Here is an 18,783-nt window from a genome sequence, read left to right as displayed (position 1 = left end):
GGTGTCACCAGCAAAGCACCCCCACACCATAACACTTCCTCCTCCATGCTTTACGGTGGAAAATACACATGCCGAGATCATCCGTTCAGCCACACCGTGCTTCACAAAGATACGGCGGTTGGAACCAAAATTCTCCAATTTGGACTCCAGACCGAAGGACAAAATTACCACCGGTCTAATGTCCATTGCTTGTGTTTATTGGTCCAAGCAAGTCTCTTTTTCTTATTGGTGTCCTTTAGTAGTGGTTTCTTTGCAATAATTCGACCATAAAGGCCTGATTCACACGGTCTCCTCTGAACAGTTGATGTTGAGATATGTCTGTAAATTGAACTCTGTGAAGCATTTATTTGGGCTGCAATTTCTGAGGCTGGTAACTCTAATGAACTTATCCTCTGCAGCAGAGGTGACTCTGGGTCTTGCATTCCTGTGGCGGTCCTCATGAGAGCCAGTTTCATCATCGCACTTGATGATTTTTTTGACTGCACAAAGTTCTTGTCTTAATATGGATGCAGGGGAAACAAACAAACTGAGGTATTTTGGATATAAAAATATTCTTTATGGAACAAAAGGAACATTTGTTGTGTAACTGGGAGTCTCGTGAGTGAAAACATCCAAAGATCATCAAAGGTAAACGATTAATTTGATTGCTTTTCTGATTTTCGTGACTAAGCTTCCTGATGCTAAGTGTACTTAATGTTTTGTCGTGCGATCAATTAACTTACACAAACGCTTGGATTGCTTCGCTGTAAAGCATAATTTCAAAATCTGACACGACAGGTGGATTAACAAAAGGCTAAGCTGTGTTTTCCTATATTGCACTTGTGATTTCATGAATATAAATATTTGTAGTAATATTTATTGAATGTAGCACTATGCTATTCAGTGGTTGTTGAATACCAAATAGGGCTACCTTCTGTATACCTCCCCACCACTACCTTGTCACAACACAACTGATTGGCTCAATGCATTAAGAAGGAAGACATTCCACAAATTAACTTAAGAAGGCACACCTGTTAATTGAAATGAATTCCAGGTGACTAACTCATGAAGCTGGTTGAGAGAATGCCAAGAGTGTGCAAAGCTGTCATCAAGGCAACGGGTGGCTATTTGAAGAATCTCAACACTTTTTGTCCTTATTCCATATGTGTTATTTAATAGTTTTAATGTCTTCACTATTATTCTACCATGTAGACAATACATTTAAAAAGATAAAAACCCGTGAATGAGAAGGTGTTCTGAAACTTTTGACCGGTAATGTGTATATATCAAAAAAGTGATTGCGTGATTGCGTGTATATATAAAAGAAATGATTGATTTTGTTCGGGAAATAAAGATAGACCTAATTTAAAAATGTAATATTTTATTCAGTCCAGAAATTTGTAGGCGGCTCAAGTAACCCTGTCCCATAGCCGGAGTAAGTTGTGCCAAGAAGCCACTTTTTTTGGACGGGATATGTTTTCAAAACTGCTAATTTCGAGGGACACACAATATCCTGAAATACACTGAGTATACCAAACATTAGGAACACGCCCCCCCCCCCATTTTTGCCCTCAGAACTGGCTCAATTCATTAGGACATGGGCTCTACAAGGTATCGAATGTGTTCCACAGGGATGCTGTCCCATGTTTACTCCAAAGTTTCCCACAGTTGTGTCAAGTTGGCTGGATATCCTTTGGGTGGTGGACTATTTCTGAATCACACAATTATCAGCTGAATAGCCTCGTTTCACTGCCAAAATTACAATTAAACAATTTAGTGTTCAGCGAAATAACAACACAATGTCAAATACAGGTCGCCTAGTCAAATAATTAACATCCAATCACATGAACCGCTACTCTCTCGCGATAATTTTACTAACGGTCTGTATGTAAGCAAAACGTAGCTGCTGCTCATTCCGTTTGCTCGAAAATGGATAAATGGTTAAAAAAAGTAAGGCCTGCGTCCATAGAGACACATACCAGCTCTACTGGTAGTACTGCTACTACCAGCAGTACTGCACCTGTCGACTACACAAGTTGTTCTGCTTCCATGAGCACATCCAATGCTAGCATCAGTAATTATACATTTGTTGCTAGCCCAGCTAGCATGGACACTGACAGTTGTGAATCCGATGCAGCCAAAGAGCTACTGCCCCCTTACCCAGGAAAGCGCCGAACAACAGACAAGGACGTTGGACCATCGAAGAGGCACAAATATTATGAGTACTACATTGATTTGGTGTTCACTTATATTGGGAGTAGTGCCTTTTCTAAGAAATGTACAAAAAAGCAACAGATACCATTAATAAGAAGGGGCTAGAAGCGTCTTATATGGTGAGCTACCGAGTGGCTAGGACAGACGAGCCCCATACTATTGTGGAGGTCTTAATTATTCCTGCTGCTGCGGATATGGTTGGGACAATGCTGGGGGAAAAGGCCCAAAAAACTATACAGACAATAGATTCATCAAAAAACACTGTTTCGCGACGCATTAGTGACATGGCAGGAGACGTCTTGAAACAATTACTGCTTCGCATACGAGCCAGTGAATTCTATGCCAAAATACCAGGTGTGGGAAAACCTTGTGAAGACTTACAGAAAATGTTTGACCTCTGTTATATACCCTTTGTTGGCAATGACAAAGTATTGAGAACTTTTGTTATTGACCAAATACTTATTTTCCACAAATTTAAATTAATTAAAAATCATTAAATTAAATTCATTAAAAATCCTACAATGTGATTTTCTGGATTTTGTCTCTCTCATTTTGTCTGTCATAGTTGAAGTGTACCTATGATGGAAATTACAGGCCTCATCTTTTTAAGTGGGAGAACTTGCACAATTGGTGGCTGACTAAATACTTTTTTGCCCCACTGTATATGCACATTCTAGCATCTGGTCCTGAGAAATAGGCTGTTTACTTTGGGAACGTTATTTTTCCAAACATAAAAATAGTGCCCCCTAGCTTCAAGAGGTTAAGATAATAATTATTTTCTCAATGTTTTATAAACCACTTCAATTAAACTACTCAGTCTGCAACCCAGAGTTTGTAAGATTGTGGTTGAATGAAACAGACGGAGGCCCAGCTACAATAGTCAAAATGTTTATTCACGAGAGCGCTCTCCCCCGTTGTACAAAACCATCCATTTTATACTGGCTCCTTACGCACATACCTTCACACACAACCAGTAGGTATCCTACACACATACTGTATCACTACCCAGCCGACAAAGATTAGGGAGACCTTGAGAAGTACTCCCTGTCCTCTCCCAAATCTCTCAGAGGCCAAGCCAGGTTGGCACCGCATTTTGCTCAGACAGTCTGTTTTTACACTACACAGTTTATACTGTTTTACCCTAATTCTGACTAAAACTACACATATCAGATTCATAATTTTAGGATTCTAATCAATTTCATACAATTATAAGGTTTCAGAGTGGAATTATTTAACCATTATCTTTCAACATTTAAATTATTTATAAAGGTACTTTCCCAAAATGGTTGACACAAACGACTGGATTTGTTTCCCTTTCATGCCCTGCCTCCAGTCCACTTACCGATATCTGAACAAGAGAGCCTCGACAAAATTGCAACAAGCGGTTCTGTGAAAATTTAATTTAATCTGAAGCCACTGCTATATTTCTGGATAGGGCTGTGCTCAGACTATCCTGCCTTGGCTAATCGTGCTGTTAAGACACTGATGCCCTTTGCAACCACGTACCTACAGTTGAAGTTGGAAGTTTACATACACCTTAGCCAAATACATTTAAGCTCAGTTTTCACAATTCCTGACATTTAATCCTAGTAAAAATGATCTGTCTTAGATCAGTTAGAATCACCACTTTATTTTAAGAATGTGAAATGTCAGAATAATAGTTGAATGATTTATTTCAGCTTTTATTTCTTTCATCACATTCCCAGTGGGTCAGAAGTTTACACTCAATTAGTATTTGGTAGCATTGCCTTTACATTTTTTTTACTCGAGTCAAACGTTTCGAGTAGCCTTCCACAAGCTTCCCACAATAAGTTGGGTGAATGTTGACCAATTCCTCCTGACAGAGTCAGGTGTGTAGGCCTGCTTGCTTGCACATGCTTTTCAGTTCTGCCCACAAGTTGTCTATAGGATTGAGGTCAGGGCTTTGTGATGGCCACTCCAATACCTTGACTTTGTTGTCCTTAAGCTATTTTGTTTGGTGTCATTGTCCATTTGAAAGACCCATTTGCAACCAAGCTTTACTGATGTCTTGAGATGCTGCTTCAATATATCCACATAATTTTCCTGTCTCATGATGCCATCGAAGTGCACGAGTCCCTCCTGCAGCAAAGCACCCCCACAACATGATGCTGCCACCGCCGTGCTTCATGGTTGGGATGGTGTTCTTTGTCTTGCAAAGCTCCCCCTTTTTCCTCAAATCATAACGATGGTCATTATGGCCAAACAGTTCTATTTTTGTTTCATCAGACCAGAACATTTCTCCAAAAAGTACGATATTATACTTGTGACAAAAACTCACACTCATTCTTATGTTAAATAGATGTATCGTATAATGTGTGTGTGGCAGGCTTACAATGATGGCAAAAAAACATTGGAAAGTGCTCTGACACTGGTGCTAGAGGGGGTTGACTGTTTAAAGGGGTATGGGACTATAAAAAGTTTGGGATCCACTGATCTAAATTGATTAAAGTGGATTTAGCATGTGACATCAAGAAGGGATTAAAGCTGGATTCACCTGTTCTTAATGTTTTGTATACTCAGTGTATATGTAAATTGCCTTTTTTTCACATTTTGTTACGTTACAGCCGTATTATAAAATGGATATAAATAAAATACAAATCTCAAATCTACACACAATACCCCATAATGACAAAGCGAAAACAGGTTTTTAGATGTTTGTTAACTTATAAAAAAATTCAAACAGAAATACCTCATTTACATAAGTATTCAGACCCTTTGATATGACACTCAAAATTGAGCTCATGTGTATCCTGTTTTCAAAGATCATCATTGAGACGTTTCTACAACTTGGACATGATTTGGAAAGGCACACATACAGTGCCTTGCGAAAGTATTCGGCCCTCTTGAACTTTGCGACCTTTTGCCACATTTCAGGCTTCAAACATAAAGATATAAAACTGTATTTTTTTGTGAAGAATCAACAACAAGTGGGACACAATCATGAAGTGGAACAACATCTATTGGATATTTCAAACTTTAACAAATCAAAAACTGAAAAATTGGGCGTGCAAAATTATTCAGCCCCTTTACTTTCAGTGCAGCAAACTCTCTCCAGAAGTTCAGTGAGGATCTCTGAATGATCCAATGTTGACCTAATGATGATAAATACAATCCACCTGTGTGTAATCAAGTCTCCGTATAAATGCACCTGCACTGTGATAGTCTCAGAGGTCCGTTAAAAGCGCAGAGAGCATCATGAAGAACAAGGAACACACCAGGCAGGTCCGAGATACTGTTGTGAAGACGTTTAAAGCCGGATTTGGATACAAAAAGATTTCCCAAGCTTTAAACATCCCAAGGAGCACTGTGCAAGCGATAATATTGAAATGGAAGGAGTATCAGACCACTGCAAATCTACCAAGACCTGGCCGTCACTCTAAACCAGGGGTGTCAAAGTCAAATGGACGGAGGGCCAAATAAAAAATTTAGCTACAAGCCGAGGGCCGGACTGTTCGAATGTTCATTGAAAATTTTTTAAATGACGCATATAGTCTAGTGAACCTAATTGAACCTACTGAAAACCTAACAAATATATTCCAATATGATCAGATAAATAAAGCAATATTTTCTTATGGCTCTGTCAGTAATCTTTAATTTTCAACAGACACAAAAGACAAATTTCCTTTATATAAAAATCCCCATAACATGAACATTAAATGAAAGAAACCGGTATTCAAGGCACCATCAGTAGCCTATATTTTCTATTTTAGCAAAAGTGGGCTAAATTTACTTCAAAGAAAAAAACAATAATAGCAATTTTCTATCATCCACTCAACTGAAATATTTTTAAAATATAATTGGATTGAAATACAATAAAATAAAGTGCAAAAATCTATTAATCAAAAACAACACTTTGTTTAAGGAGAAGTAACATGCAGTGAAAACAAATATTAAACTTTAACTTTTAAACTTGAACTGAGTAAAAACTCTAAATATGTGATTGCACAGTAATGTTCACTTGTTTGAGGTTGAGGGTGATACTTGGTGGTGTCCCATCTTTTCCACAAGTTCATCAATGTTCGGGGTAAGGCTCTGAGCTGAGGAAATCCTCAGAATTGAGTGGAGGTGTTCAGCAGTAAGTCGACTTCTGTGTGATGTTTTGTTCAAGTTCATCAAAGAAAACAGTTGTTCACACAGGTATGTGCTGCCAAACATAGACAACGTTTGAGCAGCCTGGATGCGCAGCTGGGGCATTGTGTCGGGGAGGAAACGGGCGAACTCCGCAGCACCCACTGCCGCATATTTTGCCCTCAGTGCATCATTGCATTGGAGGTCAATCAACTCCATTTGGAGGTTTGGTGGTGAGCTTTCCACGTCAACAGCAAATGCGTTACCGAGCAGTTCCAACCTGCTTTTTTGTGCTTCAAAGTCAGCAAATCGGCGTCGAAAGTCAGCGGCAAGCATACCTATTTTATCAGCCAACTGTGCGCTCGGGAACGCACTGGTAGAGAGCTTCTCTTTCATGGTCTGGCAGCTGGGAAAGTGGCTCAAATTTTCTTTCCGCATCTGCGTCTCCCACAGAGTCAGTTTGGTTTTAAATGCCTTCACTGTACTGTACATATCAGAGATGACACGATCCCGACCCTGCAGCTGCAAGTTCATTGCATTCAGATGACTCGTAATGTCACACAGAAAAGCCATTTCACACAGAAACATTTCATCTCGGAGTTGTGTTGTGTCTTTCCCTTTGCTGTCCAAGAACAGACAAATCTCCTCACGAAGCTCGAAACATCTTTGAAGCACCTTTCCCTGGCTTAGCCATCGCACCTCTGTGTGATAAGGCAAATCACCATGCTCCGTTTCTAACTCCGTCAGAAATGCCTTGAACTGGCGGTGATTCAAACCTTTGGCTCTGATAAAGTTAACTGTGCGCGTGATGATGCTCATTACATGCTCCATTTTCAAGGCTTTACCGCACAACGCTTCCTGGTGTATGATACAATGATAAGCTGTCAGCTCACCTGTCGCGTTTTCCTCTTGCATCTTTTCCCGTATCTTCTCCACCAGTCCGCTCCTGTGTCCACACATCGCAGGTGCTCCGTCGGTTGTCAAACCCACGAGTTTTTCCCAAGGCAGCTCCATCTCATTTACACATCTTGACACCTCTTCATACAAATCATGCCCCGTAGTTGTGCCATGCATAGGACGTAAAGCCAAAAACTCCTCTGTCACGCTTAGGCTGGAGTCCACTCCGCGGATGAAAATTGACAACTGGGCAATGTCAGAAATGTCGGTGCTCTCATCCACAGCCAAGGAATATGCAATGAAATCTTTTCCCTTTTTCACAAGCTGCTCTTTTAGATTGATGGACAACTGGTCTACTCTCTCGGCAATGGTGTTTCTGCTCAGACTCACATTTAAAAAGAGTTGCCTTTTTCTGGGCAAACTTCGTCACAAACTTTAATCATGCAGTTTTTGATGAAATCCCCCTCCGTAAATGGCCGGGCTGATTTAGCGATCTCTTCTGCCAAAATAAAACTGGCCTTGACAGCAGCCTGGCCTTGTGATTTGGCTTTTTTGAACAGAGCCTGTCGAGATTTGAGGCCTCGTTTTAATTCCTCTGCCTTTTGTAGCCTTTGTTCCATGTCCATATTCTTGTTTTTGTCCGCGTGTTTCGTTTCATAATGTCGTCTCAGATTATACTCTTTCAGTACCGCCACACTTTCTCCACACAGAAGACACACAGGTTTTCCAGCTACCTCCGTGAACAAATACTCCGACTCCCACCTTGTTTGAAACCCCCGGTTCTCAGTGTCCACCTTCCGTTTTGCCATTTTTGATGGGTATCTGAAAGTTAATTTTACTGTGATGCTGACAACTGCTGTGCCAATAAATATTGAAATGAAGCAGCCTACTGCTCGGTGCGTCACCGTTGCATTGTGGGAAATGTAGTATTGGTGCGTGTAAAAGATCTGCGGGCTGCCGGCTTGCTGCGGTCTGCGGGCCGGTTCTAATAATAAATCAAGATCATCCCAGGGGCCGTAAAAAACCTTCTCGCGGGCCGGATGTGGCCCGCGGGCCTTGACTCTGACATATGTGCTCTAAACTTTCAGCTCATACAAGGAGAAGACTGATCAGAGATGCAGCCAAGAGGCCCATGATCACTCTGGATGAACTGCAGAGACCTACAGCTGAGGTGGGAGACTCTGTCCATAGGACAACAATCAGTCGTATATTGCACAATTCTGGCCTTTATGGAAGAGTGGCAAGAAGAAAGCCATTTCTTAAAGATATCCATAAAAAGTGTTGTTTAAAGTTTGCCACAAGCCACCTGGGAGACACACCAAACATGTGGAAGAAGGTGCTCTGGTCAGATGAAACCAAAATTGAACTTTTTGGCAACAATGCAAAACGTTATGTTTGGCGTAAAAGCAACACAGCTCATCACCCTGAACACCCTATCCCCACTGTCAAACATGGTGGTGGCAGCATCATGGTTTGGGCCTGCTTTTCTTCAGCAGGGACAGGGATGATGGTTAAAATTGATGGGAAGATGGATGAAGCCAAATACAGGACCATTCTGGAAGAAAACCTGATGGAGTCTGCAAAAGACCTGAGACTGGGACGGAGATTTGTCTTCCAACAAGACAATGATCCAAAACATAAAGCAAAATCTACAATGGAATGGTTAAAAATAAACATATCCAGGTGTTAGAATGGCCAAGTCAAAGTCCAGACCTGAATCCAATCGAGAATCTGTAGAAAGAACTGAAAACTGCTGTTCACAAATGCTCTCCATCCAACCTCACTGAGCTCGAGCTGTTTTGCAAGGAGGAATGAGAAAAAATTTCAGTCTCTCGATGTGCAATACTGATAGACATACCCCAAGCGACGTGGCGCTACAAAGTATTAACTTAAGGGGCTGAATAATTTTGCACGCCCAATTCTTCAGTTTTTGATTTGTAAAAAAAGTTTGAAATACCCAGTAAATGTCGTTCCACTTCATGATTGTGTCCCACTTGTTGTTGATTCTTCACAAAAAAATACAGTTTTATATCATTATGTTTGAAGCCTGAAATGTGGCAAAAGGTCGCAAAGTTCAAGGGGGCCGAATACTTTCGCATGGTACTGTATATAAAGTGAGACAGTTGACAGTGCATGTCAGAGCAAAGACCAAGCCATGAGGTCGAAGGAATTGTCCATCTGGGGAATGGTACCATAAAATGTCTGCAGCATTGAAGGTCTCCAAGAACACAGTGGCCTCAATCCTTTTTAAATGAAAGAAGTTTGGAACTACCAAGACTCTTCCTAGAGCAGGCCGTCCAGCAAAACTGAGCAATCAGGGGAGAAGGGCCTTGGTCAGGGAATTACCAGGAACCCAATTGTCACTCTGAAAGAGCTCTAGAGTTCCCCTGTGGAGATGGGAGAACATTCCAGAAGGACAACCATCTCTGCAGCACTCCAACAATCAGGCCTTTATGGTAGAGTGGCCAGATGGAGCCACTCCTCAGTAAAAGGCACATGACAGCCCACTTGGAGTTTGCCAAAAAGCACCTAAAGACTCTCAGACCATGAGAAACAAGATTCTCTGGTCTGAATGCCAAGCGTCACATCTATTGGAAACCTGACACCATCCCTACGGTGAAGCATTGTGGTGGCAGCATGATAATGTGGGGATGTTTTTCAGTGGCAGGGACTGGGAGTCTAGTCAGGCAACGATGAATGGAGCAAAGTACAGAGAGATCCTTGATGAAAACCTGCTCCAGAGCGCTCAGGACCTCAGACTGGAGTGAAGGTTCACCTAACAGGACAACAACCCTAAGCACACAGCCAAGACAATTCAGGAGAGGCTATGGGCCAAGTATCTGAATGTCCTTGTGTGGCCCAGCCAAAGCCCGGACTTGAACCCGATCGAACATCTCTGGAGAGACCTGAAAATAGCGGTGCAGCAACCTGACAGAGCTTGAGAGGATCTGCAGAGAAGAATGGGAGAAACTGTCCAAATACAGGTGTGCCAGGCTTTTAGTGTCATACACAAGAAGAATCGATGCTGTAATCGCTGCCAATGGTGCTTCAGAAAGTACTTAGTAAATGGTCTCAATACTTATGTAAATGTGATATTTCAGTTTTTATTTTTCATAAATTAGCAAAAATGTCAACTTTGTTTTTGCTTTGTCATTATTGGGTATTGTGTGTAGTTTGAGGTAAAAAAAAACGATTTAATACATTTTAGAATAAGGCTGTAACGTAACAAAATGTAAAAATGTCAAGGGGTCTGAATTCTTTCCAAAGGCACTGTAGATATCTTTGTTAGAAAGAATACTATATTTCTCTTGACTGAGTGATGCTGAATGTAAGATTTGGCTCAACTTCCACCACTCACCCCTAAATTGCTAATGAAAATAATGTGAGATTTGAAAAACACCTTAATTTGTTACCATTACGTCACACATGTAGATGGGGATGTTGAAGAACTTGACCATGAACAAACGATGGATGGTGAGGTAATCAATGTTGATGGCCGCGAGGAGGAGGGGAAAGAAAAGAGGATGGAGAAAGAGAAGGTTCATCACTTAGAAGTAGATGAAGAGGAGGGTGATACCCATGACTTTGACGTCAAAGATCAAGATTTTGAAGATGGAGAAGACATTGACAATGAAGAGAGTTCAGTTGGAGCCAAGACATACACCACAAAAATAAATGTTCCGATCCAAAACCAGTTGTTTCGAGAAGTGGGATCTAATGCCAGTATTGAACTTGGTGATGAAGATCATGGAGATTATGTAAAAGATGAGGAAGAGGAAGAAAAAGAGGAGTTGAAACAGTCAATTGATGAATATGAATATATTGATGTCAGTGGAGCTGAAAAGCTTGATGTTCTTGATGTAGTGGCTGACATTGAAGAAATGGCCAAACTTCCTGATACTGATGGAGATTACTCTGAAATCAGTGATGATGATGATGATGATGATGATGATGATGATGAAAACAACAACAACAGTGAGAGCAAGAAAGCTGGTGTCAAAAGGAAGATAAATGTTCCAATTCCCTTTAAGATGTTTACAAGACTGGGATCGAAGGCCCAGCTTAAACATGATGGGGAGCCCGAGGATAAAGATGACCAAGACAAAGACATTCAGCGTGCCAGAGGTAATAATACTAACAAAAGTATTTTCACCACTTATCTTCTTAACTTTCTGTAGAATGGTTAGCATGACTTATTTATCTTTCTATTGGCTATATAAAACAAGTATTTATTCTTATTTAGCAGCAATGTAGTACATTAGGGCCTATGCAATATGACTAACGATTTGAGATAATACCTTCATGAGGAGTCATCTGTACACTACATGATTTTCCATTCTCTAAATTGCACGCCTACATCTAGCACTTAAATCCTGTAATGACTTGGGACAACTGACATAAATGGGATGACTGACATATTGGACTCCAGTGGTTGGTTGCTTTGATTCCTTGTCTGTAGCCGTTTTATTTAGAACAGAAGCTTATTATATACATTTCAGTGTGGAAAGAAGATATTGGACTAAGCCTTGAGCCTATTGAACTAAGCCCCCTCAAGGCTTAGTCCAATATCTACTTTCCGTACTGCCTCAGTTATTCCATCTCTTTTTGGTGAGGCAAACGAATTATAAAATTGACAAATAGATACAAATTATCGATTAACAGTATGTTGAAAACAGTTTTTCTGGAACACTTTGTGTAAGTCATGGTAAAAAATAAAGATAATAGGGGTGTGTGCTGTTCTGCATTCTGAGGGTAGACATTTCCATCGGGACTGGGTCCCTCTCCCATCATTTTCCCTATGTAAGCACTAGTGTTATTTTGGGGAACTGACACTGAGGACTTGTGAAGAGCAGAATCAACAACCTCTCTTCTGAATTGTCTGAAGTTTATTTTAAGAATGAAAGGATCAATTGTTGTGTTAACTTCTCTTCAACATTTAAAATGTGAAGTCTGTTGTGTAGATCGATAAGAAAAAAATCTAATTTATTCACTTTTGAGGTGAAATTTTAAGGCAGCAAAATGTAAAGACTGTGCAAGGGGGTAGGCACTTTTTTATTGGGCACAGGGAAGGGTAGTGCATTTTCCCCTGGTTTACATTTGCTCTATTAATTTTAACTAAGCAAGTCAGTTAATAAGAACAAATTCTTATTTACAATGACAGCCTAGGAACAGTGGGTTATTAACTGCCTTGTTCAGGTGCAGAACAACTGATTTTTACCTTGTCAGCTCAGGTATTCAACCTAGCAACCTTTCAATTAATGGCCCAACACTCTAGCCATTAGGCTACCTGCCACAACGGTAGGTGGATCTATTGCCCAGATCTGCAATAGGCTAACTAACAATCACACCACACATATGCAATGGAAACGCATGGGAATGGGAATTTAACCTCAAAGTTGTTTTTATGTGCACTAATTATTTACATAAGCGCATACTTTTATCCGCAACAATTGAATTTGATGGAAAGACAACTCTGATGGGATTTTAGAATATTCACATGAAAATCTGTCGCAAATTGAATGGAAATTGAGCATTTTTTTGTCTATTTCTGTCCCCCCCAAAATATGTATCACAATGGAAATAAGTACCAGACTTAATAGTGCAATCACTTTTAAAACTTTGTACTGTGTGTACACTAAGTGCACAAAACATCCTAATATATTTCCTCACAACAGCCACCTCTACAAGGTGTCGAATGTGTTCCACAGGGATGCTGGCCCATTTTGACTCCAATGCTTTCCACAGTTGTGTTAAGTTGGGTGGATGTCCTTTGGGTGCTGGACCATTCTTGATACATATGGGTGCTGGACCATTCTTGATACATACGGGAAACTGTTGAGCTTGAAAAACCCAGCACTTCTTGACACACTGAAACTGGTGTGCCCTGGCACATACAAAGGTTAAAGGTACTTACTGTAAATATTTGGTCTTGCCCGATCACCCTCTAAATGGCACACATACACAATCCATGTCTCAATTGTCTCAAGGTTAAAAATCCATCTTTAAACCTGTCTCCTCCTCTTCATTTACACTGATTGAAGTGGATTTAATAAGTGACATCAATAAGGGATCATAGCTTTCACCTGGTCAGTCTATGTCATGGAAATAGCATGGTTTGTACACTCAGTGTATATGTACACTGACCAAAAATAAGTGGACACCTGCTCACTGAACATCTCATTTCAAAATCATGGACATTAATATGGGGTTGTTCCCCACTTTGATGCTACAACAGCCGTCACTCTTCTGGGAAGGCTTTCCACTAGATGTTGGAACATTGCTGTGGGGAATTGCTTCCATTCAGCCATGAGCATTACTGAGGTTGGGCATTGATATTGGGCGATTAGGCCTGGCTTGCAGTCGGCATTCCAATTCATCCCAAAAGTGTTTGATGGGGTTTAGGTCAGGGCTCTGTTCTTCCACACTGATCGAAGGAAAAAAATAAGTTGTCATGCTGAAACAGGAAAGAGCATTCCCCAAACTGTTGCCACAATGTTGGAAGCACATAATAGTCTAGAATATAATTGTAAGCTGTAGCATTAAGATTCCCATTCACTGGAACTAAGGGGCCTAGCTCAAACCATGAAAAACAGCCCTAGATCATTATTCCTCCTCCACCAAACTTTAGAGTTGGCACTATGCATTCGGGCAGGTAGCGTTCTCCTGGCATCCGCTAAACTCAGATTCGTCCGTCGGACTGCTAGATGGTGAAGCGTGATTCATCACTGGTGGTGAGGTTTACACCCCTCCAGACAACGCTTGGCATTGCGCATGGTGATCTTAGGCTTATGCGCGGCTGCTCGACCAAGGAAACCCATTTCATGAAGTTCCTGACGAACTGTTAGGTAGTGCGTGTTGCAACTGAGGACAAACAATTTGTACACACTATGTGCTTCAGCCCTCGGTGAGCTTATGAGATTGTGTGGCCTACCACTTCGTGCCTGAGTCGTTGTTGCTCCTAAACGTTTCCACTTCACAATAACAGCACTTACAGTTGACCGAGGTAGCTCTAGCAGGGTAGAAATTTGCCGAACTGATTTGTTGGAAAGGTGGCATCCTGTGATGGTGCCACGTTGAATGTCATTGAGCTCTTCAGTATGGCCATTCTACAAACAATGTTGTCTATGGAAATTGCATGGCTGTGTGCTCGATTTTATACAGCATATCCACTAAGTTGAAGGGCTGTCCACATACTTGTGTGTGTGTGTGTGTGTGTGTGTGTGTGTGTGTGTGTGTGTGTGTGTGTGTGTGTGTGTGTGTGTGTGTGTGTGTGTGTGTGTGTGTGTGTGTGTGTGTGTGTGTGTGTGTGTGTGTGTGTGTGTGTGTGTGTGTGTGTGTGTGTGTGTGTGTGTGTGTGTGACAAATAAAATCAATCAATCCAAACTGTGCATAGGCCATTTGATGAATGGAAAGAGACATATGTTACAACACACCAAAAAGTTTAATGACATTAGGAGATTGTCAAGCCAAGAATCCTATAAAGTAAGGAGGGATGTATTTTCTGTTTGTCGAGATTTTCAATGTCCATTTATTCTGGTGTTGAAAATGCAAACCATATTGATGTGCCGAAGTTGGTGTGCTTTTAACTGGTTGTGTGATGCATTGGCACAGAAACCTGTTGGTGGAATATTCACTGCATATTTTTTATATATTTATAAATATGGCATCAAAATGTTGAAAATCAGATTTCCACCTAGCAGATAATCATTGTGTGCAGCCGGCTCTGATTGTAGTGTAATGAAACCGGTAGGGAGAGGGAGCTCGTCCGTGGTGGTCGGCAAACCCTCAACCTTCCTGTCCTGTAGCCCTGAGTGTCATCGATCGTGCCACAAAAGCATACTGAAGGGGAAAAGTTGATATCCACATTTATAAACACCAGGTTGCTACAGTTGTTATTTGTGGTTGTAAACATGATTTGTATGAGTAAGAAGGGCGTGCAACTTATTTTACAGTACAAAGGAAGGGTCATGTGAAAATATGTTTTGGGTGTGATCAACATCTTCCACTTTATACAATACACATAACGGAGGATCATGTTACAAATATTATCCGTCATGACAATACAAACAAAACAAACAAAAAAACTTAAAATAGAACTATTTACATACTGTTGTTGTCACAGCTGTTGGAAGGAGCGGACCAAGGTGCAGTGTCTTGAGCGTACATTTCCTTTATTAATACAAATGACGCCAAACAACATTAAGCACTACAAAAACAAACCGTGAAGCTCACAAGCAAAGTGCTCTAAACAAAGTCCACCTCCCACAAACACAGGTGGGGGAAAGGGGTACCTAAGTTTGGTTCCCAATCAGAGACAATGATCGACAGCTGTCCCTGATTGAGAACCATACCTGGCCAACCACAAAGAAATAGAACATAGAACACAAAACAGAATGCCCACCCCAACTCACGCCCTGACCAAACCAAAATAGAGACATAAAAAGGATTTCTAAGGTCAGGGCGTGACAGTTGTCAAGAGGTGAGTGTAGCGTGTGTATCGAAGTCAGGCGCAGAAGAGCAGAGATGAGTGGACAAAGCACTTTACAATGGCAATATTTTGCACAGAACGCAACTGTGTTACAAAACAAATGCCCATCGAACCAGTGTGGCAGCACAAAGTACAAAAACACAAGTACAAAGTACAGGCTGCCACAAAGCACGGGATATAAAATAATACACAACATGTAAATGAGGGAATGAATACCAGGTGAAAATGAAGGTGGATCGGCGATGGCTAAAAGACCGGTGATGTCAACCGCCAAACGCCGCCCGAACAAGGAGAGGGACCAACTTCGGCGGAAGTCGTGACAGTACCCCGCCCATTGACGCGCGGCTCCAGCAGCATGCCGACACCGGCCTCAGGGGCGACCCGGAGGGCGAGGTGCAGGGCGATCCAGAGGGAGACGGTGGAACTCCCGCAGCATTGAAGGGTCCAGCACGTCCTCCAACGGAACCCAGCATCTCTCCCCAGGATCATACCCCTCCCACTCCACGTGGTACTGAAGGCCCCTCGCATGACGCCTCGAGTCCAGTATGGAGCAAATGGAATACGACAGGGCCCCCTCGATGTCCAGAGGGGGTGGAAGAAAGATACATGGAATGAGGGGTTAATATGGTAATCGGGGAGAAGCTGTAACCTGTAACTAACCTCGTTCAATCTCCTCAGGACTTTAAATGGCCCCACAAACCGCGGCCCCAGCTTCCGGCAGGGCAGGCAAGGGGCAGGTTTTCGTGTCAAGAGCCAGACCCAAACTGCTGGCTTTCTGGCGCAGCACGGCCCGCTGAAGGTGAACATGAGTGGTGTCCCATGTCTCCTCCGTGCGCCTGAACCAGTCATCCAGAGCAGGAGCCTCGATTTGACTCTGATGCCAAGGCGCCAGAACAGGCTGGTACCCCAGTATGCACTGGAAGGGGGAGAGGTTAGTGGAGTAGTGGTGGAGCAAGTTCTGGGTCATCTCTGCCCAGGGCACGAATGCCCCCCACTCCCCCGGTCTGGTTCACTCTCTCCACCTGCCTGTTACTCTCGGGATGAAAACCTGAGGTATTGGCTGATCGAGACCCCCAGACGTTCCATGAACGCCCTCCAGACCCTCGAAGTGAACTGGGTTCCCCGATCAAACACTATATCCTCAGGCACCCTGTAGTGCCGGAAGACGTGTGTAAACAAGGCCTCCGCAGTCTGTAGGGCCGTAGGGAGACCGGGTAAAGGGAGGAGATGGCAAGACTTAGAAAAACGGTCCACAACGACCAGGATTGTGGTGTTACCCTGTGAGAGAGGAAGATTGGTAAGGAAATCCCCCGACAGGTGCGACCAATGCTGCTGTGGAATGGGTAAGGGGTGTAGCTCCCCTCTGGACAGGTGCCTAGGAGCCTTACACTGGGCACACACCGAATAGGACACATAAGCCCTCACATCCTTTGGCAAAGTGGGCCACCAGTACTTCCCACTGAGACAGCACTGTCCGACCGATGCCTAGATGACCGGAGGGTGATGTTTGGCCCAATAGATCAGCCGGTCACGGACAACAGACGGAACGTACAGACGCCCAGCGAGACACTGGAGGGGAGTGGGCTCTGCACGTAGCGCCTGCTCAATGTCCACGTCCAGCTCCCACACTACCGGCACCACCAGGAGGGAGGCCGGGAGTATGGGGGTGAGATCCATGGGCCGCTCCTCTGTGTCATACAGCCGGGACAGTGCGTCTGCCTTCACGTTCTGGGAACCTGGTCTGTAAGAAAAGGTGAAAACAAAACGGGTGAAAAATATGGCCCGCCTTGTACTCCAGATTGTGGTGGTCAGTCCAGATGAGAAAGGGGTGTTTAGCCCCCTCAAGCCACGGTCTCCACGCCTTCAAAGCCTTGACCACAGCCAACAGCTGCAACCAGCTGCAAACCGCTGCAAACAGCAACCCAGTCACCCACGTCATAGTTTTGTGGAGCATCGGTGGCGTACCCGAGCGCTGAGGGAGCACGGCTCCTATTCCAGCCTCGGATGCGTCCACCTCCACTATGAATGCCAAAGAGGGATCCAGATGGGCCAGCGTGGGAGCCGAGGTAAACAGAGCCCTCAGGTGACCAAAAGCCCTGTCCGCCTCATTCAACCACTACAAACGTACCGGTCCCCCTTCAGCAGTGAGGTAATGGGAGCCGCTACCTGACCAAAACCCTGAATAAACCTCCGGTGGTAATTGGCAAACCCTAGAAACCGCTGCACCTCCTTTACCGTGGTGTGAGTCGGCCAAGAACAGGCATTTCTTAGCCTTGGCGTACAATCATGCTCCAACAGTCGACCCAGCACCCTGCGTACCAGGGACACATGCTCGGCGTGTGTAGCGGTGTATATCAGAATGTCATCAATATATACCACTACACCCTGCCCGTGCAGGTCCCTGAAAATCTTGTCTACAAAGGCTTGGAAGACTGATGGAGCATTAATATATCTGTACAGCATGACGAGGTACTCATAATGCTCTGAGGTCGTACTGAACGCCATCTTCCACTCGTCTCCCTCCCGGATACGCGCCAGGTTGTAAGCACTCCTGAGATCTAGTTTGAAGTTTGGTGAAGAAGCGCGCCCCATGCATTGACTCAATCGCAGTGGCAATAAGAAGTAACTGTACCTCAGTGATCTGTTTAGGCCTTGATAGTCAATACACAGGTGCAGACCTCCCTCTTTCTTCTTCACAAAAAAGAAACTCGAGGAGGCGGTTGAAGTGGAGGACCGAATGTATCCCTGACGCAGGGATTCAGAGACATATGTTTCCATAGCCACTGTCTCTCCCTGTGACAAGGGATACACGTGACTCCTGGGAAGTGCGGCGTCTACCAGGATATTTATCACACAATCCCCCCCGTTGATGGGGTGATAATTGAGTCGCCGTCTTTTTGTAGAAGGCGAGAGCGAAATTGGCATATTCGGGGGGAATGGGCACGGTGGAGACCTGGTCTGGACTTTACACCATAGTAGCACCAACGGAAACCCCTAAACACCTCCCCGAGCACTCTCGCGACCACCCCGTGAGAGCCCTCCTTTGCCATGGGGTCATAGATGCCACCTTTCCAACAAATCACTTCGGCAAATTCTACCCTGTTAGAGCTACCTCT

The 18,783-nt window shown here is 43.2% G+C and overlaps 1 protein-coding gene and 1 pseudogene across 30 annotated transcripts in view; one reads left to right on the top strand and one right to left on the bottom strand.

Annotated features, from left to right (window-relative positions):
- si:ch211-266g18.10 (neurofilament heavy polypeptide) overlaps nucleotides 1-18,783 on the top strand; it is a 147,727-nt gene that overhangs the window by 32,251 nt on the left and 96,693 nt on the right. For 28 of the 30 annotated variants that reach the window (XM_046349894.1, XM_046349893.1, XM_046349890.1 and 25 more), the window contains exon 13: nucleotides 10,612-11,304. The exons of the other annotated variants lie outside the window; for them this stretch is intronic. In XM_046349894.1, the coding sequence (XP_046205850.1) occupies nucleotides 10,612-11,304 (693 nt within the window). The remainder of the gene's footprint in view (nucleotides 1-10,611; nucleotides 11,305-18,783) is intronic. 30 annotated transcript variants of the gene reach the window in all.
- Nucleotides 6,169-7,988, bottom strand: LOC124035933 (annotated as a pseudogene).

This window comes from Oncorhynchus gorbuscha, linkage group LG05, assembly GCF_021184085.1.
Source record: "Oncorhynchus gorbuscha isolate QuinsamMale2020 ecotype Even-year linkage group LG05, OgorEven_v1.0, whole genome shotgun sequence".
In the NCBI taxonomy this organism is placed as follows: Eukaryota; Metazoa; Chordata; class Actinopteri; order Salmoniformes; family Salmonidae; genus Oncorhynchus; species Oncorhynchus gorbuscha.
This window is presented reverse-complemented; position numbering and strand designations above follow the sequence as displayed.